Source organism: Eriocheir sinensis, chromosome 18 (genome assembly GCF_024679095.1).
Source record: "Eriocheir sinensis breed Jianghai 21 chromosome 18, ASM2467909v1, whole genome shotgun sequence".
Classification (NCBI taxonomy): domain Eukaryota; kingdom Metazoa; phylum Arthropoda; class Malacostraca; order Decapoda; family Varunidae; genus Eriocheir; species Eriocheir sinensis.
This window is the reverse complement of record NC_066526.1, coordinates 19,888,797-19,913,410: the sequence shown is the minus strand read 5'-3', so window position 1 is coordinate 19,913,410 and position 24,614 is coordinate 19,888,797. Positions and strand designations below refer to the sequence as shown.

At 41.6% G+C, this 24,614-nt stretch overlaps 1 protein-coding gene and 1 long non-coding RNA gene across 3 annotated transcripts; one reads left to right on the top strand and one right to left on the bottom strand.

Moving 5' to 3' along the window:
- The first annotated feature begins 1,492 nt into the window (after nucleotides 1-1,492).
- On the top strand, nucleotides 1,493-21,972 carry LOC127000420 (adenosine deaminase-like). Of its 2 annotated transcripts, none has more exons than XM_050864130.1 (10): nucleotides 1,493-1,629; nucleotides 9,994-10,055; nucleotides 15,791-15,916; nucleotides 16,309-16,469; nucleotides 16,853-16,963; nucleotides 17,388-17,480; nucleotides 17,761-17,876; nucleotides 18,422-18,600; nucleotides 19,070-19,196; nucleotides 19,649-21,972. In XM_050864130.1, exons 1-10 carry the CDS (start codon nucleotides 1,588-1,590, stop codon nucleotides 19,847-19,849), a joined length of 1,218 nt encoding a protein of 405 aa, XP_050720087.1. In that variant the 5' UTR covers nucleotides 1,493-1,587; the 3' UTR covers nucleotides 19,850-21,972. The 2 variants fall into 2 exon arrangements, with proteins under 2 accessions (XP_050720087.1, XP_050720086.1); XM_050864129.1 differs by having other exon boundaries at nucleotides 1,494-1,629; nucleotides 17,758-17,876.
- Nucleotides 19,919-23,763, bottom strand: LOC127000421 (uncharacterized). Its single transcript, XR_007754029.1, has 2 exons — nucleotides 20,081-23,763; nucleotides 19,919-20,049 (listed from the first exon to the last, which is right to left on the bottom strand). It is a non-coding gene; the product is annotated as an uncharacterized LOC127000421 (long non-coding RNA).
- Between the last annotated feature and the right edge of the window lie 851 nt (nucleotides 23,764-24,614).

Genomic DNA, 24,614 nt, shown 5'->3' with positions numbered 1-24,614 from the left:
CGGAGGAGTATGAGCATTTCCATGGGTAGTTTTATGGCCCTGGTGGTACTCTGGCCCTTCTTCTGAACTACAGATATAATAAAACACTCATTAGAATCCGATTTATCTCCTTTTCGGCCTAAGGAAATAGTTGATGTAAGAGGTGGAAGCGTCTGACAACACCGATCTTCGTTTCTGGAGCCAAAAGTGGTGTTTTAACCCCAAAGACTGTATGAACTACGACAAATCAAGGTTGGAAACAGGAATATGCTAGTGTTGATTAGTAACTTTCTTGGGGTTATAAAATTAATGTCCCAAATGAGTCCAAGAATATAGTTTGTAAGATTATGAAAATTTTATATGTTTTATGTAACCAGATATGGGATATTTCCTTAAAACTTTCTCTAGCTTTATCAAATCGCTCCTATATTTCTTCATCCTGAGGTGTTAGTGGGCAATGAAGTGTTTCTTGGTAAAGCGTATTGCGTATAAACGTAACACTGATAACATTATAAAGCCATCTAGATTTATTTTGATCACTAACACCACTTAAGCCTCGCATATTCATATTCTTATCCACGTTAAAGAAATCCCTGCGATGTGTATTCACCAACGCTTAAGAGACAAAAGCCGCGAAATGAATCCAGCGTAGGAACCAAGGAGAGTGATGATGGTGGTGATGATGATCATGACGATGATGCATGTATGATTTATAGCGTTGCTCTAGTATTCATTCACATGCTTTTATTGGAGCGTGCGTGTTGCATGACTTGTACATAATAATAATGAATTCGTGGTTCTGGTGGTGGTACTGCAGACTGTGCTGCTTTAGTGCTTCAATACGTGCTTGTGTTGTAGTGTTTGAGTTGCTGCTCGTGTATCCTGGTCTTGGGGGGACTTTCTCTTCTTCTTTTCGTTCTTTGTCCTTATTTTCCCTTGTGGGGTTCGACGGGCTATGAGTCTCTCCCACACAACAACTACAAGAACAAAAACAAGAAAAAGAGGAAGAGGAAAAAGAAAAAAATACGAACGAGAACGAGCAAGAACAACAAACAAGAAAACAAAACAAAACAATAACAATAGCAAGGATAAGGAGGACGACTCTTGACGACCGCGCTTTCTCCTCCCTGATGTTCCTTCTTCTTGTGTCTTCCTCCACACGCCGTCTGTAGGTCTTCTTCGGTCTTCCAGCTATATTATTTTTTTCTGGATATTTGTCGTCTCATATATCAGCGCAATAGCTTCGAATAATATTTTCTGGCATCCTTTCCTAATATTTTCACTCCCCTTCCTTTTCTCTACGTTCTATCCCTGCTGTCCCTCCTCATCTCCAGGCGTCTCTCAGAAGTTAATTCCACTATAATTGCAAAACAGCAAACAATTGACACTTCAGTCGCAAACAGGCGGCAAATTATCAAGGAATTCTACCTGTGCGGCGCGAGGAGGGAGCTTTAAATGACCCGCTCGGAGGTCATGAAGAGGAGGGGCCCCGCGTGGCGCATAATATGATCCCCGCAGTGAGCGTAAAACCACAGCCCGGGCAGCAGCAGACGAGCCGAGGAGCGGCGGGGTGACACAGTGTGGCTTGAGAGAGTGCTAGGGGGAGTAATGAACTTCAACGAGCCACTCAAACACCGGCCCAAGTCAAGGGTAAGTTATCTGACGCCGGGCACTTCACGACCAACACGCCTCGGCACCTCACCGCGACCCCACAAAGTTTGACACGGACGAAGTTTGATATTATGGACGAATTAAGTTTTTCCCATTTCTGTTGCCGAGTTATCACAAGTTCTCTGGGAATCCTTGGGTGGGAGTGTTAAGTGGAAGTAATCAAGAAGCGGCTGTGGGGGCGGTGGGGCCGGCAGATGGGCGGGTCAGGTGATGGTGGTGAAGGCGGTGGTGGGAACAGAGGAAGGGAAGCTTGGGCACGGCTGAAGGTTCTTAAAATTCCAATCTCCTGTTTCTTCCGTTTTCTCGTTGAGGTCTCGTTCATTTCAGTTTGCTTATTCACTGAGAACGGCAGATGGGCGGGTCTGTTGGTGAAGGGGAAACAGAGTAAGTTTGAGCACGGCTGAACGTTCTTAAAATTAATCCACTCCTGTTTTCAAGTTGAGGTATCGTTCATTTCAGTTTGATTATTCATTGAGAACGGCAGTGGGTGGGTCTGTTGGTGAAGGCGGTGGTGGAAACAGAGGAAGAGAAGCTTAGGCAAGGCTGAACGTTCTTAAAATTAATCCACTCCTGTTTCTTCTGTTTTCTCGTTGAGGTCTCGTTCATTTCAGTTTGCTTATTCACTGAGAACGGCAGATGGGCGGGTCTGTTGGTGAAGGCGGTGGTGGAAACAGAGGAAGAGAAGCTTAGGCAAGGCTGAACGTTCTTAAAATTAATCCACTCCTGTTTCTTCTGTTTTCTCGTTGAGGTCTCGTTCATTTCAGTTTGCTTATTCACTGAGAACGGCAGATGGGCGGGTCTGTTGGTGAAGGCGGTGAAGGGGAAACAGAGTAAGCTTAGGCACGGCTGAACGTTCTTAAAATTAATCCACTCCTGTTTTTTTCTGTTTTCTCGTTGAGGTCTCGTTCATTTCACTTTGCTTTTTCACTGACAACGCAAGGTTACCAACGATCGAGTCATCTTTAGATATGAGTGTTCTCCGTTCAATACCGAGGGAGACTTTCATTCGTTATTCTTTTTTTCACTTGTCTCGTTCTTTTCACTTTGCTTTCCCAATGACAACGCAAGGAAGGTTACCAACGATCGAGTCATCTTTAGCTATGAGTGTTCTCTGTTCGATACCGAGGGAGACTCATTCTTTTTTCTTTTTTTTCACTTGTCTCGTTCTTTTCACTTTGCTTTTCCAATGACAACGCAAGGTTACCAACGATCGAGTCACCTTTAGCTACGAGTGATCCCTGTTCGATACCGAGGGAGACTTTCATTCCTTTTGTTTTATTATTTGTCAGTATTAAAGTTTCGCAGACAGACACAGCCAGCTTCTTATTCCAGTGTCTCATCACGTGCGTTTGTTTTGTCGCTGTCATGCTGTTTTCTCCTTCGAATGTGTGTTCTTGCTTTGTCGGGGAGAAAGTTTACAACAACACACGTCCACGGAATTTCTCTTAGTAATTAAGTAGTGACGTGAGTGGCTTGTTGTTTTTATCATTATCATTTTCCGTTTTCGCATTTCATCGTGAACACTAGAGGTTTCGAAGTGGCTTACGTAACGAGTGGAGTGACCAGACCACACATTGCTATACACGATAAGTAATCAACCACACTGGCGATACGTGTTTACCGACGACCGAACATTTCAACCAACAGTCACCGCAACAAACAAAAGGCTGACAATTATAACGACAGTCCTTGGAGCATAAATGAAATACCTGCTGACGAACTTTATTTCTTTTAAGTAGGTATACCTGGAAAGACACGTTATTACTTTCCATTTCGGTCTAAAGTGTGTGGTAAATGTCACTTGCGGTAAGGCTGTAACTGAGAGAGAGAGAGAGAGAGAGAGAGAGAGAGAGAGAGAGAGAGAGAGAGAGAATTGTTCCATCTGTCGTTGGCGAAATAGCAAAACCTTCTTCCCCTCCCAGGAACATCTTCACCATCGTCTCCTCCTCTTCCTCTTCTTCCTCCTCCTCCTCACCCTTCTACACTTATTCATAGCCCAGCTGCATAATTTGTTTAACTGTCTGGCACTTCAAGACTAAACAAAAACTTCAATTTATGTCCACTTGTACTTAATGGTATATTCTCAATGTTGTATATATTGACGTGTGGCACAATTTATCTTATCTCTATTTTTGGGATATAATGATTGAGCTATCTTTATCTCGTATTTATATTTGTCCCTAATAGTCTTATTCTAAAGTCATATGCTTCAGCTATCTTTGACTTAGCATATTATAGTTACACATTTTAAATTCATCTTTTGCTGTTTATTTTCATGGAGTCGGAAAGGGAGTGGAATGTTGGGAAAGCCTTTAAATTTTCTCATGACGTAATGCTCCACCTGATATGTCAAACGTCCGCTCATGAATACGATGGCCGTGTATTTAAGACCATCTCCGGAAATATCATATGTATCTTGGAAGAGGTTGGGTTGACCACTCTTTTGGCCGCTGTATTGAATAACCTGTGTGACCATCTCCGTGAAATGTATCCTAGAAGACGTTGGATTGACCACTCCTTTGGCCGCTCTTCACTTCTTTATAAGTTTATAGGAACAGTGATTAGCGGGCTTTTTTGCTTCCGTTTGTTTTTGACCCTTGAGCTGCTTCCTCTACGGTAAAAACAAGACACCTTAAAATTTCTATTATTTTATTATGTGTTTGCTTCTTATAACACCACACAAAACATCCTAAGTCTCTTGTTTTCCTTTTTACTCTTTTGTATTCATTCTTCAGTCGTTTTCTTTTATATTTAAGGAGCGGCTTCGATCGTTGTGTTTCTACCTGTCTTGTATACCTGGATTAGTTTACCGTATTTGTACTGGAAGAGATTCACACCACACCAGCCACTTTCAAGGCCCCTGCAACACACACACACACACACACACACACACACACACCATTCCTTCCCTTCCGCTCACTCTTACCTCCCTTCCCTCCCTCCCTTCCTCAACTCCTCCCATCTCTGTCTTCCCCACTTTCCTCTCCACCCTCCTAGAATCTTCCCTTTTTTTCTTCTATCCCTTACCCCATCTTATCCTTTCCTTTACCTCTCTCCTTCCCTCACACCCTCCCTCCCACCTCTGTCATCCTCACTTTCCTCCCCACTCTCCCTCTAATCTTCCCTTCTTCTCTTCTATCCCTTCCCTCGCCCCTTACCCTCCCTCTCATCCCTTCCCTCATCTTGCCTATCTTCATTATTCTTCCATCCCACCTCACTCATCCCTTCCCTTCTAAAAGCCTGTCTTACCTTCCTCTCTTTCTCCCTCGCTCCCTGCTCCTCCCTCCCTCCTAACCTGTTCCTCGGATATGACATTTTAGAGATGACCTCGTCCTCAAGGTATTCCCGCAGGAAGCTTTAATTATCATAGCTGTGACCTGCTAGCCTCTGCCGCCACACCCACCACCACCACCATCACCACCATCACTACTTTATTATTACTGGTTACGTCATCATCATCATCATTCTTTTCCTCCAACTACTACTACTACTACTACTACTACTACTACTACTACTACTACTACTACTACTACTACCACTACTACTACTACCACTACTACTACCACTACTTCTACCACTACTTCTACTACTACTACCATCGCTACACACAATAAGAATAAACATTTCCACGTAAAAGTACAATACGAAAAGTCGTAAACCGTCTCTCTCTCTCTCTCTCTCTCTCTCTCTCTCTCTCTCTCTCTCTCTCTCTCTCTCTCTCTCTCATGCCCTACCACTATGCTGTCAGACTAAGACGTGTCCTGTAATTTGGCAACATCGTGAATTACATGAGAGAGAGAGAGAGAGAGAGAGAGAGAGAGAGAGAGAGAGGGTAAGCAGGATGGAGGGGAATACTAGATGAAGGGGAGGAATGAACGGAGAAAGGTGAAGGGAAGGAAGAATCAAGGTAAAGAGAGGGATAGAATGAGGAAGAAATAAAGAGGGGAAAAGGGCAGAATGGAAGGAGGGAGGAGTATGGAGGAGAAAATGGGAATGAAGGAGAAAGATGGAGGGAAGGGGGAGAAGAATAGAGGAAGAAAGAGGGAAAAAGAGAAACAGAGCAGAAGGGAAGAAAGAGAGGAGAAGGGCAGAATGGAATGAGAAAGAGTAGGAAGGAGGAAAGAATGGTACCAGAAAAAAATAAATGGAAAAAGAGTAAGGGAAGAAGGTTCAGAATGCGAGAAGGATGGAGGAAAGAATGGAAGCAGAAAAAGAAAATAGAATGAAGTAGGAGAAGGATGGAGAGAAGGAGGGAAGGTGGAGGAAGGGATGAAGGGCAGAATGGAGTGGTGAGTCATTCTACCCTTGTGGGCGTCGAGGCAGAAGGTTGTGAGACCAGGGCAGACCTTACCCAGAGTGACCCGCTGATGGTAGAGCTTCATTATTTGAGTTGTTGGCAAGATGATGGTGATGGGTGTTGTTGGTGGTGATGGTCGTGCTGGTGGTTGAAGGGGCTTAGTAGTAGTAGTAGTAGTAGTAACAGTAGTAGTAGTGGTGGTAGTAGTAGTAGTAGTGGTAGTAGTAGTAGTGATGGTAGTAGTAGTACATAAGAACATAAGAACGTAGGAGTCTGCAAGAGGCCGGTAGGCCTGTACAAGGCAGCTCCTTTGAACCTAGGCTCCCGTGTATCTAACCCCACCTAATATCGTTGTCCATGAATTTATATAATCTATTTTTGAAAATGACAATTGTATTGGCACTCACCACATGACTGCCAAGCCTATTCCACTCATCCACCGCTCTGTTAGTAAACCAATTTTTGCCTATGTCCGTGTTGAATCTGAATTTATCCAGTTTAAACCCATTACTTCGTGTCCTACCCGGTTCTCTTCCCAACAAAACCTTATGAATATCCCCCTTATTAAAGCCCTTCATCCATTTATAAACCTCGATCACGTCTCCACGCACCCTTCGCCTTTCTAGAGAACGCAAGTTTAACTGTTTGAGTCTTTCCTCGTATGGCAAGTTTCTCAACCCCTGAATCATCTTAGTCATCCTCCTCTGCACCGATTCTAACATTTTGATATCCATTCAATAGTAAGGTGACCAGAACTGAACCGCATAGTCAGATGAGGTCTAACTATAATGCTAAATATAGTTTGAGGAAGACTTCGGCGCTTCTGTTGCTTACGCTCCTTGAAATAAATCCCAGTACCCTATCAACTCGATTTCTAGCTTGAATGCATTGTGCCCTTGGACGGAGATCAGAGCTCACTAAGACCCCTAAATCCCTCTCGCGCCCAGACCTGCCTATGAGAGTGTCATTTAAGCAATAGTTATGTGAGGGGTTGTTCCTACCTACACTCAGAATACTGCACTTCCCTACATTGAACTCCATCTGCCATTTAACCGCCCAGTCATACAATCTGTTTAGTTCATCCTGGAGAATACTAGCGTCCTGATCCGACTCAATTACTCTACTGATCTTGGTATCACCTGCAAACTTACTGACATCACTACTAATTCCTATATCTAAGTCATTGATATAAACAATAAACAAAAGTGGACCTAATACCGAACCTTGTGGGACCCCACTCGTAACACATCCCCAGTCAGATCTTTTACCATTGATTTGCAATCTTTGCTTCCTATTGCTGAACCACGCCTTAACCCAGTTCAAAACTTTACACTCTACTCCGTGAGCCTGTAATTTAAGCAACAGTCGTTGGTGAGGAACTTTGTCAAACGCTTTACTAAAATCAAGATAGATTACATCATAATTTTCATCTGTCTACCGCCTCAAATACTTTATTGTAGAAGGACAAGAGATTGGTGAGGCATGACCTACCTTTCGTGAACCCATGCTGCGAGTCGTGAATTAAGCAATGTATGTAGTAGTAGTAGTAGTAGTAATAGTAATAGTAGTAGTAGTAGTAGTAGTAGTAGTAGCAGTAATAGTAGTAGTAGTGATAGTAGTAGTAGTGGTAGTAGTAGTAGTAGTAGCTATTGTTGTTACTAATGCATATAAATTCTAGCAGAAGTAGTAGCAGCAAAAATAAACAAACAGTAAATGAGAAGAAAACACAACATAAATGAAGTGAACGTAAGTAACGACTATTATGTCCCCCAAGGCAGTAACGCGCACATGCCTGGGGGTTTAGCGATGGTGCACACGGCTGACAAATAGTGTGAAATGTGGGTCGTGATAAGATAGAGGCAGCGCCACATCACCGGAAGGAAACAATTCAGATAACACTTTTTTTTCCCTTTCCTTTCTATCTTTTTTTTTTTTTTTTTTTGCCTGTCAATTGGTCCCAGGGTGAGGCGAGGTGAGGTTCTTTAAATCTTGCGTTCATGATCACTTTTTTTCTTTGTTTTCATGGTCACTTTCGTTTTTCGTTCATGGTCACTTTCGTTTCCCGTTCATGATCATTTTCGTTTTTGTTTCCGTGAGTGTAAGAATGTTTATGGTCACTTTCAATTGGTTTTCGTGCGTATAGGAATGTTTAAGGTCACTGTCGTTTGATATCCTGACATGTACTTGAAATGTTACCAGTTATGTCTTCTGTTAGTCACTGCTTCTTTCTATATATGTATCTATCTGTATCTTTGTTTATCTATGTATCTATCTGTCTATCTACCTGTATCTATGATTATCTATGTGTCTATCCGTCTATCTGTCTATCTATCTATTTGTATCTATGTTTATATATGTATCTATCCGTCTATCTGTATCTATCTACTTGTATTTGTTTATATATCTGTCCGTCTATCTATTTATCTGTCTATCTATCTATGTTTATCTGTATCTATCTATCCAGTTATTTCTCTATCCTTCTATCTATTTGTCTGTCTGTCTATCTATCAAACTATCTATCTGTCTGTCTGTCTCATTGGTTAACTTCATCACCCTATTTATATTCCTATTTATATTCCTTTACTCTTCAGCGGCGTCAAATCTATCTTAGGGTAAAGTAACGCAGTCATACAGCTTGCTTTAATATCATTCATATATCTACAAAGACCTCCATTACCCATTTGGAGATGCCACATTATCTTTTAGGGGTATTTATCCGTTGAATGAGAACCCCTGACCTATATAATATCTTAGACTTCGATGCTCGCCAGAATACAACACAACCACGTCGCCCAAGTACACACATTTGACACGGCTTTCGTAAGAGTCGTGAGGCTTTCCAGGGGTAGTTTTTTTTTTACCCCTGGCAGGAGTTTGACAAGGCTGCTGTACCATGAACTCTAAAAATCACTCTTGAGAACGCATTTTACATATTTTTTTGGCCAGTAGAAATAACTGATGAGAGGGTTGGTAGCGTTTTTAATAAGAATATTGATCATAGTCGCTCGAATGTAAACACCATGAACTCCGATTGCCGTTCGTATTAGACAGAGTTTGGGTGGGTTAGCTCATGATCCTTTTTTTTTAACAGTGTAGGAAGCAGCTCAAGGACAAACACAAACAGCAAACAAAAAAAAAAAAGCGTGAGAAAACAGAAAAAAAGCCCGGAGGAAGAAAAGATTGTAAAGAAGGAAAAATTGAACAGGAAACGCAGACTGGGTATACAAAATGATAGGTATAAGAAATTAATGATAGAAATAGAGAATAAATCAACCTCTTCCAATTTCCACGGTGACCCTTTACGAATGTTTTGCTTGTTAATTATTTTTTTTTGTACATGTTTTCCTGCGAGACACACACACACACACACACACACACACACACACACACACACACACACACACACACACACACACACACGGTATAGACGAGTTTTATGTGACTCTAAATTCTTATCTTCATGCCCATCATAATAATTTCCATAGTTGCCATTCTTTTTATTTCTCTTCTTTTTGATCAGTGCCGCTTTGTATCGCTCCTCCTCCTCCTCCTTCCCTCTCTAACACTATCTGCACCCTCCTCCATTTCTTTCTCCTCCTCCTCCTCCGTCTTTTCCTACTTATGTTCTCTCCCTTCTCCGTTTCTTCCTCCCTCCCTCCCTCCAATAGTTACTGCATCTCCTCCATAATTTTCTCTCCACCTCCGTCTCCTCCTGATTTTCTTCCTCCTCCACCTCAAACATTATCTTCACCTCCTCCATTTCTTTCTCCTCCTCCTCCTCCTACCTTCTAATCATTTTCTTCCATCCCAACTCCAACATTATCTTCGTCTCCTCCATTAAGATCTTTCCCCTCCTCCTCCTCCTCCTCCTACTGCCTCCTCCTCATTTTCTCCCCCCTTCCTCTCCACCATCTCTTTCTTCTCCTCAGTATCTTCCTCCTGCCTCCTCATTATTTCCTTCCCACTTCTACACTATCTACAACTCCTCCTCCTCCTCCTCTACCTGGTTCTTCTCCTCACCTGCAAGTAATGTTTCCTTCCCGCAGGTGGAGCTCCATGTTCACCTTGACGGGGCTATCCGCCATGAGACCATCTGGGAGGTGATGAGGTAAGGAGATTCAACACCTTTGCACGAATTCCTAACCATCTGTGGAGGTGAGAATAAGGACATGAGAACGATGCCGAATGTTAGTTACCTGATATCTTTACCTAGTCCATTTCTTTTACCTCCTCCTCCTCCTCCTCCTCTTCCTCTTCCTCCTCCTCCTTATATCCTAACATGGCTGATACGTTTACCATCTATATTGAGCACGAGTATTAAGCATTTGACTAGTGTTACTCTTAAAGAAACTTGTGATTTGAGCAAAATAACACACACACACACGCACACACACACCTGAGTCATCATAATTTCGCTCCTAATAACACTTTGCCAGCATGACTTCATAGATTTCCTCATTTTTTCAACATTAATATAAAGCAACGATAGATTTACGTCATTTACAGCAGCTTTGTGTGTGTGTGTGTGTGTGTGTGTGTGTGTGTGTGTGTGTGTGTGTGTGTGTGTGTCGATGGATAACTCCTCTGTGTGCCTTTTAACGCATAGGAAGTGTGGCTATATGGCGGATCACTGACTGTAAGGGGGAAAAGTGACCAGTCATTGTTGTTGTTCTGCTCTCTCTCTCTCTCTCTCTCTCTCTCTCTCTCTCTCTCTCTCTCTCTCTCCTAACTTGTGCTCGAAGCTGTTGGTTGGTCTGTGAAAGGACGGAGGAGCATTAGGAATAGTTATCTGCGTGGCGAAAGAGATGACTGGAGGGGACACAGATGGTACAGAAGGTTGAGAAGATAGGGGGCCGTACACCGTAATTACCTCGTTGCCCAAGAACACTCATTTGGCAAGGCTTTCGTAGGAGTGTAGGAGTTGTGGGCGTTTCCATGGGTACCTTTATAACCCTGGTGATAGTGTGACCATTCTCTTATATCGTGAACCTAAAGAAACGCTCATTAGAACCCGACTGATCTCCTTTTCGGCCTTTGGAAACAGTTGATGTAAGAGGCGGAAGCGTCTAACTATACCTCATAGGGACTCCCCCCACCCCTCGGCCGCCCCTTTCTCGACTCCTTTCTCCTTTTGTCTGGGTGATTCGCCTTAAAACAGAAGAAAAGACAAAAGAATGAAAGAAAAAAAGAAAAAAGAAAAAAGATAAAGCTTCGAATGGATGTGAGAGAGAGAGAGAGAGAGAGAGAGAGAGAGAGAGAGAGAGAAGTATAGGGAAAGCTAATCCATTATTATTATTATTATTATTATTATTATTATTATTATTGTTGTTCTTATAATTCATGCTCTTCGTTTAGACTCAAAATCACACTATTAACAGGATAAAATGCATGCGTACTAATAATATAGATATCCTACTATACTAAAAATAGGTAAATATATATTCGAAGGAAATTTGCAAGCAGGGAGCGAAAAGTATATATTTTATTGCTTACATTGGGATCGGCATGGAGGAGGCGTAGTACGTAATTAATTAAGGAAAATGACACCCACATTTCTTTCCTCCCTTCGAAACGGAAAATGGAAGCGATCCTTAAAAGTTATGGCTCGAAAGTTTAATTTAATATCTAAAACTTTTCTTTTGAGGTCTGTCGAAGTCGAGGCCAAGTTATTATTTCGGAAAGAGAACCTATACAAATAAAATGTTCCAACGTCACTAAGATCTTTAATTCCGATTTTTTAAAGTCAATGCTCATATTTGTATGGTGAGTAATAAGTATTCCTGGGAGCGTTCTAAACTTTGCTGCACTGCACGGTCTAGAATGGTATTTGCTCGAGTGTGTGTGTGGTGGTGGGGGGGGGGAATGAATTGTCAGTCGCTCAGGGCCAGTGCCAGCCTGTGTGTGTGTGTGTGTGTGTGTGTGTGTGTGTGTGTGTGTGTGTTCTCGAGGAATTAAAGACAAGAGAAGCAACTTGATCACATATTAACGTAAAGTTGACGTCTAAAATTATGTGACTGGCTGACTGACTAACTGACTGACTGACTGGGCTGACTGACTTGCTGGGCTGACTGACTTGCTGGGCTGACTGACTTACTGGGCTGACTGACTTACTGGGCTGACTGACTGACTGACTGATTGGCTAACTGACTGACTGACTGGCTAACTGACTAAACTGACTGGCTAACTGACTGACTGATTGGGCTGACTGACTGACTAATTGACTGACAAACTGACTGATTGGTAAAGTGAATAAGTGACTAGACTGCCTGGGTGGGTAGTTTCGTCAGTTCCCCCCCCCCCCCCTCTCTCTCTCTCTCTCTCTCTCTCTCTCTCTCTCCCGGCCACTCACTTTGAATATAGGGTCTTTGAGGGTTGTCCTTTTTTTTGTATGTTTTGTTAGTATTTCTGTTCGTCTGTTCCCCTCTCTCTCTCTCTCTCTCTCTCTCTCTCTCTCTCTCTCTCTCTCTCTCTCTCTCTCTCTCTCTCTCTCTCTCTCTGCTGACTAGTGATAATGACATCCTAGAATCATATCAGTGAAAATGACGCACACACACACACACACACACACACACACACACACACACACACACACACACACACACACACACACACACACACACGTGACACCTCCCACCACCACCATCACCACTACCACCACCACCACCACCATCATCATCATCACCACCACCACCATTATCACTACCACCACCACCAACTGAAACCCTCAACAGATAGCTAGAGGGGAAAAATGGCCTTGAGGAAACGTACGTGTGTGTGTGTGTGTGTGTGTGTGTGTGTGTTCCTATATTTACGCTGTGAGAGATTACGCCACTTGTGTTTGCCAGGTGCACGCGTGAACAGAAGCAAATTATTAACGAAACTTTATATTGAATTATTTGTGCACTTTATACTCGCTCGTACCAAATAGACCACTTATAAGCCTTCATGGGTGAGAGAGATCATTTTTATCATACGTAACATAAGGAGTCTGCAAGAGGCTGGTGGGTCAATACAAGGCAGCTCCTGTAAAACTACCTATATGCTTTTCTTCCCGCCTGCCTGCCCACTTGTCTTCACTTTCGTTCCCACTTATTCACTTTTCTTCCTGTATCTCCACTTTTATTCCTACCTACCCACTTTTATTCTTATTTACCTACTTTTCTTCCTGTATCTCCACTTTTCTTTCTACCTACCCACTTTTATTCTTATTTACCTACTTTTCTTCCTGTATCTCCACTTTTATTCCTACCTGCCCATTTTTATTCTTATTTACCTACTTTTCTTCCTGTATCTCCACTGTTATTCCTACCTGCCCATTTTTATTCTTATTTACCTACTTTTCTTCCTGTATCTCCACTTTTCTTCCTACCTTCCCACTTTTATTCTTATTTACCTACTTTTCTTCCTGTATCTCCACTTTTCTTCCTACCTTCCCACTTTTATTCTTATTTACCTACTTTTCTTTATGTCTCCCCACTTTAATTCCTACCTGCTATTTACTTTTTTTTCCTATCTCCTCACTTTTTTAGTTCTCTAGGCTACCCAGTATATTAATGTACCAGAGAGGACAGGGTCATATTCTTAAACATTTTGGCGCCTAGATTCACACATTTGACACGGTTTTCGTAGGAGTTTGGGCATTTCCAGGGGTAGTTTAATGGCCCTGGTGGTAGTCTGACCCTTCTTCGGTACCATGAACCTAAAGAAACACTCATGAGAACCTGATTGATCTCCTTTTTGGCCTTTGGAAATAGTTGATGTGAGGAGCGAAAGTGTCTGAGAATACCTACCCACAGAACCCAGAACCCCCACAGAGTCGTGACGGCAAACTGTACTATTCCTCGTCTGCTCAATCATTCACTCTCCACTGGGCACCGCTTTCCCTAATGCCATGTAGCACTCCTCTTTGAACGTAAGCGATAAGGGTGTTGGCACTAGCTACACACACACACACACACACACACACACACCATTTATCACCCAGGCCAATAAGTTTCAGTCATGCACGTGCGAGAAATAAAAGAAAAAAATGAATTAGTCTTAGTTTACACTTGAACGTAAAAAACTCTCTCTCTCTCTCTCTCTCTCTCTCTCTCTCTCTCTCTCTCTCTCTCTCTCTCTCTCTTGTCGAGGAAGTTTGCTCTAATTTGTTATTGTAATTATTTCATCATCATCGTCATCATCATTATTATCATTTACGAGAAGAAATACGAAGAATGAGTGTCTTGTTTGTCTGGGCAAGTGTTTCTTTTAACTTGCATATAGGAAGGCAACGCTCGCTTTGCCAAGAGGGAAGGCATGTGCTGTCTTCTAGTGTTGTGCCTTTATTTTATCGCTGAGGGAGAGAGAGAGAGAGAGAGAGAGAGAGAGAGAGAGAGAGAGAGAGAGAGAGAGAGAGAGAGAGAGAGAACACACACACACACACACACACACACGGACACCACCACAAACAAGTATCTCAAGTGACCCATCCGCTCCCACCACGCATCCTGCCGTAGCCACCTTTTCCTGCTTGCTGTAGTGGCTTGGATGGACATGGTTAGGTTTTCTTTCTCGTGTCATCCCCCCCCCCACCCCCCCCCACCCACCCCCCCACACACACACACACACCGAAAAGAAATAATTATGATACCGAACGTTGCATCCTGTCTGAACTGCGATCCATTTACTGATGAAGAAAAGTAAAATGCGGTCATTTACTGATGAAAAATAAAATGCTTTTGGCCAACTTAAAGTAAGCCCAACGTATTTTCTTTTTCTTTTTTCTTTCTGCCCAGGGATAAAAAAAAAAAAAAAGGTAAAGGTGTTTAGCTTATGGCCCGTGGGAGAGGTGTTCAGATGATGGTTGGGAAGATGTGACTTTCCTGCGCCGCGAACCGTGGGGACAAGAAGGCGGTGATTTCCTGCCACCTTAAACGGATAAAAACGCGCACCCAGAAGTTTGTGAGGGTCTGTGCAAGTCATCAGCGTCCTGTAGTTAGATAGCTCCCCAAATAAAGAAATCTGCAGACACCATGTAAAGTGAGTTAATTCGCGTTTTTCCTCACTTGATCGCAAAGGCAGCACTCGTTGCTTTAAATGATGCGCCGTGCCTGCTCTCCCTCACCACCTTGAGCCGGGGAAGGGTATACGATTACGCGTTGTCTGGGGAAACCCGGGGCAGCAGTGTGGTAACCCGGATGCTGTAGTCAGCCCTCGATATGATCAGTTTTATCCACCTAACAAATGCTAAGGAAAAATTTGTCAGGAGTAATATTGCGTATTGCATGTCGCATACGTAAATTGACCTCTCTATTGGTCACTCTTCTAAACTTTTTTTTTATAGGGGTAGTGATTAGCGAGCTTTTTCTCATTATTTTTTCCCTTTAGCTGCTTCCTTCACTGTAAAAAAACACCACTCCTGATACTCCCATTCAGTACTAAGGTTAAAATGAAGCTGCTTTGTATTAATTTTCCTCGAGCACAAGCACACGGAAAACAACATGCAGAGAAGTTTACTATAAGCTTATGATAACTTATATTATGTCTTTCAAAGGGTAGGAAAAAACGAGTTGGGTGACCCCATTTATCGAGGTAAAAGAGGATAAAATTGAGTTACACCGCATCACACCAACACACGATGAATTATGTCTCTCAAAAGGTAGGAAAAAAAAGTTAGGTGACCCCATTTATCGAGGTGAGGGAGGATAAAACAATGGGGTAGGCGGCTCTTCATCTTCTCGGGGTTTTAGTTCTAACTCAAAATTGATCTCCACAAAGTAAGATCAATGAACAAACTGCCTCCCCTACAACATGGATAACTAACCTATTTACATTCCAACAGTAATTTGTTTTTTCTTGCAGGCAGAAGGGCCTCTCGCTGCCCGGGAATGGCTCGCTGACAGACCTGAAGGAGGCCCTACAGGTGCATGAACCCAAGGATCTGGCACACTTCCTCCATGCCTTCAGTATATTCATGCCGGCCATGATGTGAGTGTACTTAACCCTTTGCCGCACGATGTTTCTATAAGTTTTCTTTACACACACACACACACACACACACACACACGTTGTCCCGTCTTCTGCCCAGCTCGAGACGTTTCGATCCGCGGTGTTTCGATCTTTCGCACTCCGAAATAATATGTTGCTTTTCAGTCAGTTTTCCCCCACACCAAATACTTTCATCTTTATAAGTACCATATCAGTGGCTTCATTATCGGTTTTAGTTTGACATAATAAAAAAATACAGCTTAGTTTAGTTTTTTTGTTTTTTTGTTTTTGTTTAAGCAAAAAGGAAGCAATGTCTGATGCCTCTTTAAAATATGCAAACGGTCACATAACGGTACTCAAACCATTTAGCCTGACACTATTCCTACACACAGAGGAGACTTGGAAGTGCTGGAGAGGATATCCTACGAGTTTGTGGAGGATCAAGCGAGAGAGAGTGTGGCGTACTGCGAGGCAAGGTTCTCACCCCACCTCCTGCTGCCCAGCCACCAGCCCGCAGCGTCGCACCCCAACAGTTCCATCAATGGCCAGAAAGGTGAGGGACTGCATTATATTTTGACTGCATTAGATGATTTATTTTGGCTTTAACCTGTGGCAAATGGGTGAGGAACCACTTATATGTCTTTCTATCATCATTTTTATCACCATCCAAGCAATTAAGGGGTGGAGAGAAAATACATTGCATCTTGGCTCTTTTAAAACTACCTGAGGATGCCTGACGATAGTGGACAGCAGCAAATTAGTAAAAAATATTCATAAGTTGTATGTTTGTGCTCTGTGGTGAATCTCAAAGTCCAGATATTTGACTATACATACGATCTAGCTACGTAAATAAGAATTAGTAATATACTCTTGTACATTCAGGTGACAATGTACTATGAATGGAATGAATGATACAGTCTTATTCTTGTTCATCAGATGTTCAACTAGAGGACATCCTTGAGGCAGTGTTGAGGGGACTGACCCGTGGCGAGCAGCAGTTTGGCACCAAAGTGAGAGTGATTCTTTGCTGCATCCGAGGTCACACAGGTAAGTCTTCCAGGTGGTGCAGATCCAGCTTCTAATAAGTTGCTTAATGGGCTGTACACCTCGAGCATATTATTTAATGATGCCGCATACCTTTTAATATCCTTGTTCTTGCTCCCCCCCTCTTGTTTTCTGACATCCTTAATAAGCCTTAATAATAATCATTAGTCCGTCCTTCATGCATTCCCATTTCTGGCAGATGTGCTTTTTGAGGCAAGCATTACATCTAGATCTGCCTCCAGTTCGCTAAAATAACTGTCCATAAGCACCTCATTACCTTCATTATATAAGTCTGCAGATAAACTGCATATCATAAGCATCCCCTGATCTATGCAACACACTTATGAGTTGGTAATACATACCTCAGACAGCAATGATGATGATGATAATGATGCATGGGTGGGTAAAGCTGTGTCCTTTCCTCCAGACTGGTCGTGGGAGGTGCTGCGGCTGTGTGAGGAGTACAGGGACCGAGGCGTTGTGGGCATTGACATGGCCGGGGACGAGGGTTCAAATAACGGTGTGACATTTTGTGCACCTGTTGGCCGCGGCTGAGGGCTGAAAAAAAATAATAATATTCATTAGTCTTCTTGATGGTTGTTGATGACTGATTATCATAAAATAATAAAATTAAATGTGATCTCTGTCCTAAGGTCTATAATTTGTTATTACTTGAAAAGTAAGAAAAAAGGTGTAAAAGACATAAAAATGTAGTGGTTTGGAAAAACTAAATTTCAGCACACTACAAACCATAAGATGATACACAATATTATGAGCATTTACAATATTGTTTTCAGAAGAGAAGGTATTAGAAAAGGACAGCGAGGACGTGGCTGTTTTTGAGGCGGCCAAGGAGAAGGGAATCCACCGAACCATCCACTCGGGGGAGGCGGGGCCGGCAAAGTGTGTCAAGATGGTGAGTCATCCTTCTTGCTATGTATATATACTAGAGGGGCAAAGGATTGATGAGTAGATAATTTACTCTCTCCATATCTTTTCAGTTACGATAAACAATCACCACTTGGTAATGTACCTTTCAACACTGTAGTGCATATATATATATATATATATATATATATATCTATATCTATATATCTATATATATATATATATATATATATATATATATATATATATATATATATATATATTAGATTTTCAAAATATTAGGCTCAGCATTTTTCATATATAATAAGCATCTTGGGGCCATCACAGACAGAAGAATCCCAAGCAGAGGCATGAATCATTTGTGATCCTTACCAACCCTGGTCACTGGTATATTTTTCCAGTATCACCAACAAATCCTTCTTTCTTTGTTCTGTGCTGTGGAGATGTTTGTGCTGGGGTATAGATGGCGTGGGTATTATACTCCACCCCTGCATCTTATCTTTGTCTCATTTTCTGCCATCATTCCTTGGCATCATCACACCTCATTATAAGAACACATTTCCATCATTTCAGGCAGTGGAGCTGTTTGGAGCAGAGAGGGTAGGACACGGGTATCATGTGCTGGAGGACGAGGAAGTGTACAAGATGTGTCTCCAGGAAAACATTCACTTTGAGGTGTGCCCACACTCCTCCTACCTCACAGGGGCCATCCAGTCCCTCAGTTGTTCTTCCAAGAGGCACCCTGTACTAAGGTGAGAATGGAGGGGTTCGTTGTCATATGTTTTGTTGGAGAGATGCCATAATAAAGTGAAGGAGGAGCTTGAAGTGATTGCTTGTTCTTCTCCTTCAGTCAAAATATTTTGTAAAAAGACTTTCCCCTAGTTCAGTGCCATCACAAGCCAGTCTCAACATTTAGGGTATCTTCAGTTTCTTCTTTATACTGTGAAGAAGGAAATCATTGGGGCTCTCTGCTTCTTTTGAGCTTAAATTTCTTTCCTTTGTAAATCATCAACCTGTCAAGCCACCAGTAGTAAAATTCATCATCAAAACCATTATCACAATTGATTTTTTGTCTTTTTCATCTATCACTGTTACTATAGTATGTACGTGGAGCTGTATACTCATGGGATGCACAAAGAGTAGTACCATGCAGAAAGGAGAAATTACTGCAAAATAAATTGTTGAATTATTCTGAAACAAATTACATTAATCCACATGTAGATTTGCTGAGGATGAGGCAAGCTTCAGCATCAGCTCAGATGACCCAACGGTGACGGGCACACGACTCAGCGATGAATACAAGTTACTCGTCAGCTGGGGACTCACGGAGGCTCATCTGACACGTGCTGTGAGTTGACTATTAGTTATGTAACAAATCCAAAATGCCAAAATTCTTTATAAGCAAGAGAATACTAGGCACACCTAACATCACTGTAGCCGATCCAGGATTCAGTACGTTTCCTAACCAGTAGAAGGTAATGTTATAATTGTATTTCGTAAAGAATCCTTATAACCAAAAACTAACTAAAATTATGGGTATTCTTTTTCTTATGTGATTGTCAGGTGCGCCTATTGCTTACTGTTATAGAGAAATTGGAGTAAAAGTGTAATGCGACATTGATAATAACGATCAGTTTTTAAACCACACCCAGCACTGGAACATTTTATCACCTTATTCTACTCACTGCCTCATGAGAAGGATATTTAGTCAGAAACAAAAAATATTCAGTCATGTTTTCTTAGAATTTGATTATAAGGGAAAATGGTTGATAATGATTAATTTTCTTATCTCTTGTACAGAACTTCCAGGCTGCCCTCCACTCCTTCTTACCACCTGCTGAGAAAAAACAGCTCATAGACCAACTGCAAGAGGCTTATGGATTCATACACTACTCTCCCCCTGCCACCTCCTCCTCCTCAACCTCTCCCTCAGGCACCCGCACCTCCACCCCTCCACCCAAACCTAGTGTCACCTTTGGCACTTGGGCTGAGAGGTCATAATCTGTATGAAGGGGTTTGTGTGTGCGTGCTTGTGTGCGTGTGTATGCATGGGTGTGAATGTGGGTGTGGGTGTGGGTGTGGATGTGAACATATGCATGGGTGAGTGTGGGTGTGCGCTTGTTTGAGGTTAAGGGCAGGACCAGAATAAAGAGTGATGTCAAAAATTCAGGTGACCAACCCTCAGTAAGATCATAATCACTCTTAATGTTACACACTCAAGTTTGGAAACACAGTAAAGTCACCCAAATGTAAAAGGTGGCCTAATGTTAAGGGCAAAGATGGGATACTTATCATACCCCACACTGCTTCTTTTTCCAATCACATGACTGAACCGCTGAGGCTTTGGACAATTAGGTCTGGGGATCAACATGACCCCACCAAATTGTAAACTATGATTGGCACATGTCTGTATTCTAACTTGATGGTAAATGTACAATCAGTAAAAAAGTATCGAATACCCATGGGTTGATTGAATAGAATTTGAGCAAAATGTTGGTTAGGTGGGTACCAGTGGGTGGAGTCTATTTACTGGTGCTCACCTAACCAACACAACAACATGTCTATAGCTTTCACGCAAATTCTACTCAGTTGACGCATGGGTGTTCGATACTTACTTACTGATTCTACTCTTGTGTGACTGTTGTCCTGGAACTATAAAAAATTCAAGTTAATCTATCATAACAATTATAATAATAATATAATTAATATTATAAATAATAGTAATAATAATAATAATAATAATAATAATAATAATAATAATAATAATAATAATAATAATAATGTGTGTGTATCTAAACAAATTTGCCTCACTCTTAATGCTACAAGCAGTATGAATTAATCAAGTATAACATCTACATACCATTCATCATAGCATTCATGATACCGAGGCTTATAATAAAAAAATAAAAAACGATCAGTCTTGCAAAAAAAACTACTCTGAAGCATAATACTGAACCAGCAGAGCCTTCAGTACCTTTTATTTAGCTAATGATAATAGGAGTTAGAAATGCAATACAATATAGAGATATCAAAGGTATTTGTAAAAAAATTAGTCTATGTAGTTTGCATCAGTGCTACATTCTTCATAGTTAGAGTTTCCATCATTGTTAAGTCTATATTATCCTTAGTAAGGCCATGTGTACTGGGCTCAATTTTGAGGAAGTGACATTTATTTTGAGAAGAAACAAGTGAAACAAGTTGTACTCTTAGGCTTTTTTATATTTTATCAGATGAACCCTGAGGGTTGTGGGTTCTAATGTGACAGGCAAAGGTAACACCATTCTTAACTTGGTGGCTAAATGGACTTTCACAACTAAAACATTAAATACAGGGTCTGATTATCCACAAATTATTACTGTTAAGTGCCATGATGTGTGTTGTAAGAGTGATCCCACATACCATTTTTAAAGCTGTGCAAATCTGAGCAAATAATACATATGAACAGTAACTTGCAGGTCAAAGAATTATCCTCTGAAATTATTTCTGACAGTAGTGGTGAGGGGGCTTAGAGTTAAGAAAGTCTCCCACTGGAGGACATTCTAAGCCAAGTTTTGGTGACAATGTATCCAGTCCTTTGACATGGAGGAGTCGGAAAAGCAGTACTGCTCATTTACCTCTCTAAAAGGGCTGTTCTAATGATATATTGCAATATTTTGCCTCACAGCTCTCTAAGAGAAACAAATGAGGTATTGTATAAACTGCATCCCTCTACTTATCTGCATTTAGGAGGAATAAAAAAATAGTGGGAAAGATTTCGCCCACTAAGCTGGGCATCACTTCCTCCTCTGACTCAAAAATGTTTTCCTGCATGCTGTCTATGTGGGAAACATGTTTATTATTATGGTTATGATAATGTGTAAGCATGGACGAATTTTAAGCAGATTTTAGGAATGATCATACTGAAGAACTGTGTTGTGATAGTAATCTACAGCATATAGCTCGAAACTATTACATTTACTATGTTCTCCACTTACACAATTTTCTCAAGTTGTTATTCATTGTTAATTCTCATGTGTATAATAGATTTGTTGATCCTATATCCTGTAGAAGTTTACCTAGAACAAATGTTGTAGTAATGTTTTTCAATGATAATGAAGTACTGTAATAAAGGTGCTGTTTTGTAATGTACTTTGTTGTTATCAGAAAGTTTTGATTCCTGGAATTATTATTACAAACGAAGATACGTGAATACTTGACCTGACATATAGATTTCTTCAAGTAGCTGTTGCTGCTCATGCTTATCTCTGGTTTTCTATCATACACACAGTCACTGTTTATGTGTATTTGACTGACTGGCATTTAATTCTAAACAAGGAGTCATTTTGAGGGTCCAACAGGAAAAGTTCTGCTTCATGGCACTCCTGGTGAGATGAAGGGGAATTCCTAAATCACATCGAAAACATTGACAAACACACACTCTTCCAAACCACAAACACAACACGAAGTGGCCACTCCAAACAAATATACTGGAGGCTGCAGAAGGCTTAACCTCAGACCTTGCTATCATTTCCGATTGGGACAGAAGGAACCTTGTGTCCTTCAATGCCTCAAAAACTCAATTTCTCCACCTATCAGCTCGACACAATCTTCCAAACACCTATCCCCTATTCTTCGACAACACTCAGCTATCACCATCTTCAACACTAAACATCCCCGGTCTATCCTTTACTCAAAATCTCAACTGGAAACTTCATTTCTCCTCTCTCGCTAAATCAGCTTCCTCGAGGTTGGGCGTTCTGTATCGTCTCCGCCAGTTCTTCTCCCCCGCGCAGTTGCTATCCATATACAGGGGCCTTGTCCGCCCTCGTATGGAGTATGCATCTCACGTGTTGGGGGGGCTCCACCCACACAGCTCTTCTGGACAGAGTGGAGGCTAAGGCTCTTCGTCTCATCAGCTCTCCTCCTCCTACTGATAGTCTTCTACCTCTTAAATTCCGTCGCGATGTTGCCTCTCTTTCTATCCTCTATCGATATTTCCACGCTGACTGCTCTTCTGAACTTGCTAACTGCATGCCTCCCGCGGCCCCGCTGCACACGACTTTCTACTCATGCTCATCCCTATACTGTCCAAACCCCTTATGCAAGAGTTAACCAGCATCTTCACTCTCTCATCCCTCACGCTGGTAAACTCTGGAACAATCTTCTTTCATCTGTATTTCCTCCTGCCTACGACTTGAACTCTTTCAAGAGAAGGGTATCAGGACACCTCTCCTCCCGAAATTGACCTCACTTTCGGCCACATCTTTTGATTCTTTTTTAGGAGCAGCGAGTAGCGGGCTTTTTTTTATTATTATTATTTCCATTTTGTTTGTGCCCTTGAGCTGCCTCCTTTGTTGTAAAAAAAAAAAATCCAAACGGATGCAACAAAACAAACACAACACACTTTCACACACACAGTTGTAAATACATGGAACTCACTCCCAGAAAACATAGTTAATGCTACATCTACAACATCATTCAAGAAAAAATATGACAAACACAAAACATGAATATTAAGGCGGGCAACAGGATGTATGTCTATTGAAATCTGGATTATCTAAGTGTCTCCAAGAGCTTTTATAAACCTTACTGAACATTTACACGATGCTGAGCTTAACGTTTTCTCTTTGTTAAGATTTATGCCATTGATATTCTTTTAACATTCGGTGGAATTTTGGGTCTTGGAAAAACATAGAGATCTTAGAGGTAAACTATTTCAGAACGACTGCAGTAAAGTCTCCAAATCAACATAACCACGCCTAACTTTCGCCAAATGGAATAGTAAAAGGCAAGCCACGGGACAAGAGATCTTACTAAGTCTTACCGGCATAATAAACAAGGGCATTCGAAGGAGCGTCAAAGCCTCAAAGGAGCCCGCGCGGAGCTGTCAAACCTGAGCTTAAACCTGAACCTGATGTCGAAGAGTTGCTGCAAGGAGGAAACTATATATCTGTAGCTTCCCTTTCTCACTATATCCAGCATCGCATTCATACTGACCCTGCCCCTTATTCTCTATCATTCGCATCCTCCAAACTTTATCAAGGAAATCCTTCACACTCTCAGACACATATGACTGTTTCTCCTCCACTCACTCACACTCACTGCCTTTACCTACCAATAAAACTTTCTCTCGTCTCACTTTATTCTTCCACTCCTATTTTTTCCACCACTATCCTTAGCATCTCTTTTTATCTCGTCTCTTGCATGCTAATATCTCTCAATCTAGTATACAATATCAGTCTCAGTCTCAATTTGCTTCGTTTTTTAATCTTAGGAAGTCTTAATATATTGTTCATTACATAATTCATTTGTCAGAATTTCCCAACATGAACCACACCAAACGTATTTCAGATAGCCTAATAAAAGACTCCAATATTAGTACCGAAACACATTCACACTAATAAAACTACTACCATTGTGCACTATAGCCTGAAATCCATCCTCCTTGTTGGTTTAATTTACAAATACTCTTTTTTTTCATCACTGCAGAATTATACGTGTCGGACTTGCAATAAAAAGAGTAAAGTGACGTATGTTTGTGCAAGATTATACAAAGAATTGATTCACTCCGCGTCAGACTTCTCCCTGCCCTCAGAGGCTTGCGCGCTGTCATGCATTTAATGAAGAAGATAGCGCCTGGCTGCCGAGGAAATGTACGATGCTATACTTAGAAAAACCATCACAAGGGCTCTCTTGAGTGTTTTCCTATATTAATGGTATAGAAGAAGGGTCAAACTATACTACCAGAGAGGGTCATAAAACTACGCCTGGAAATGCCTACAACTCC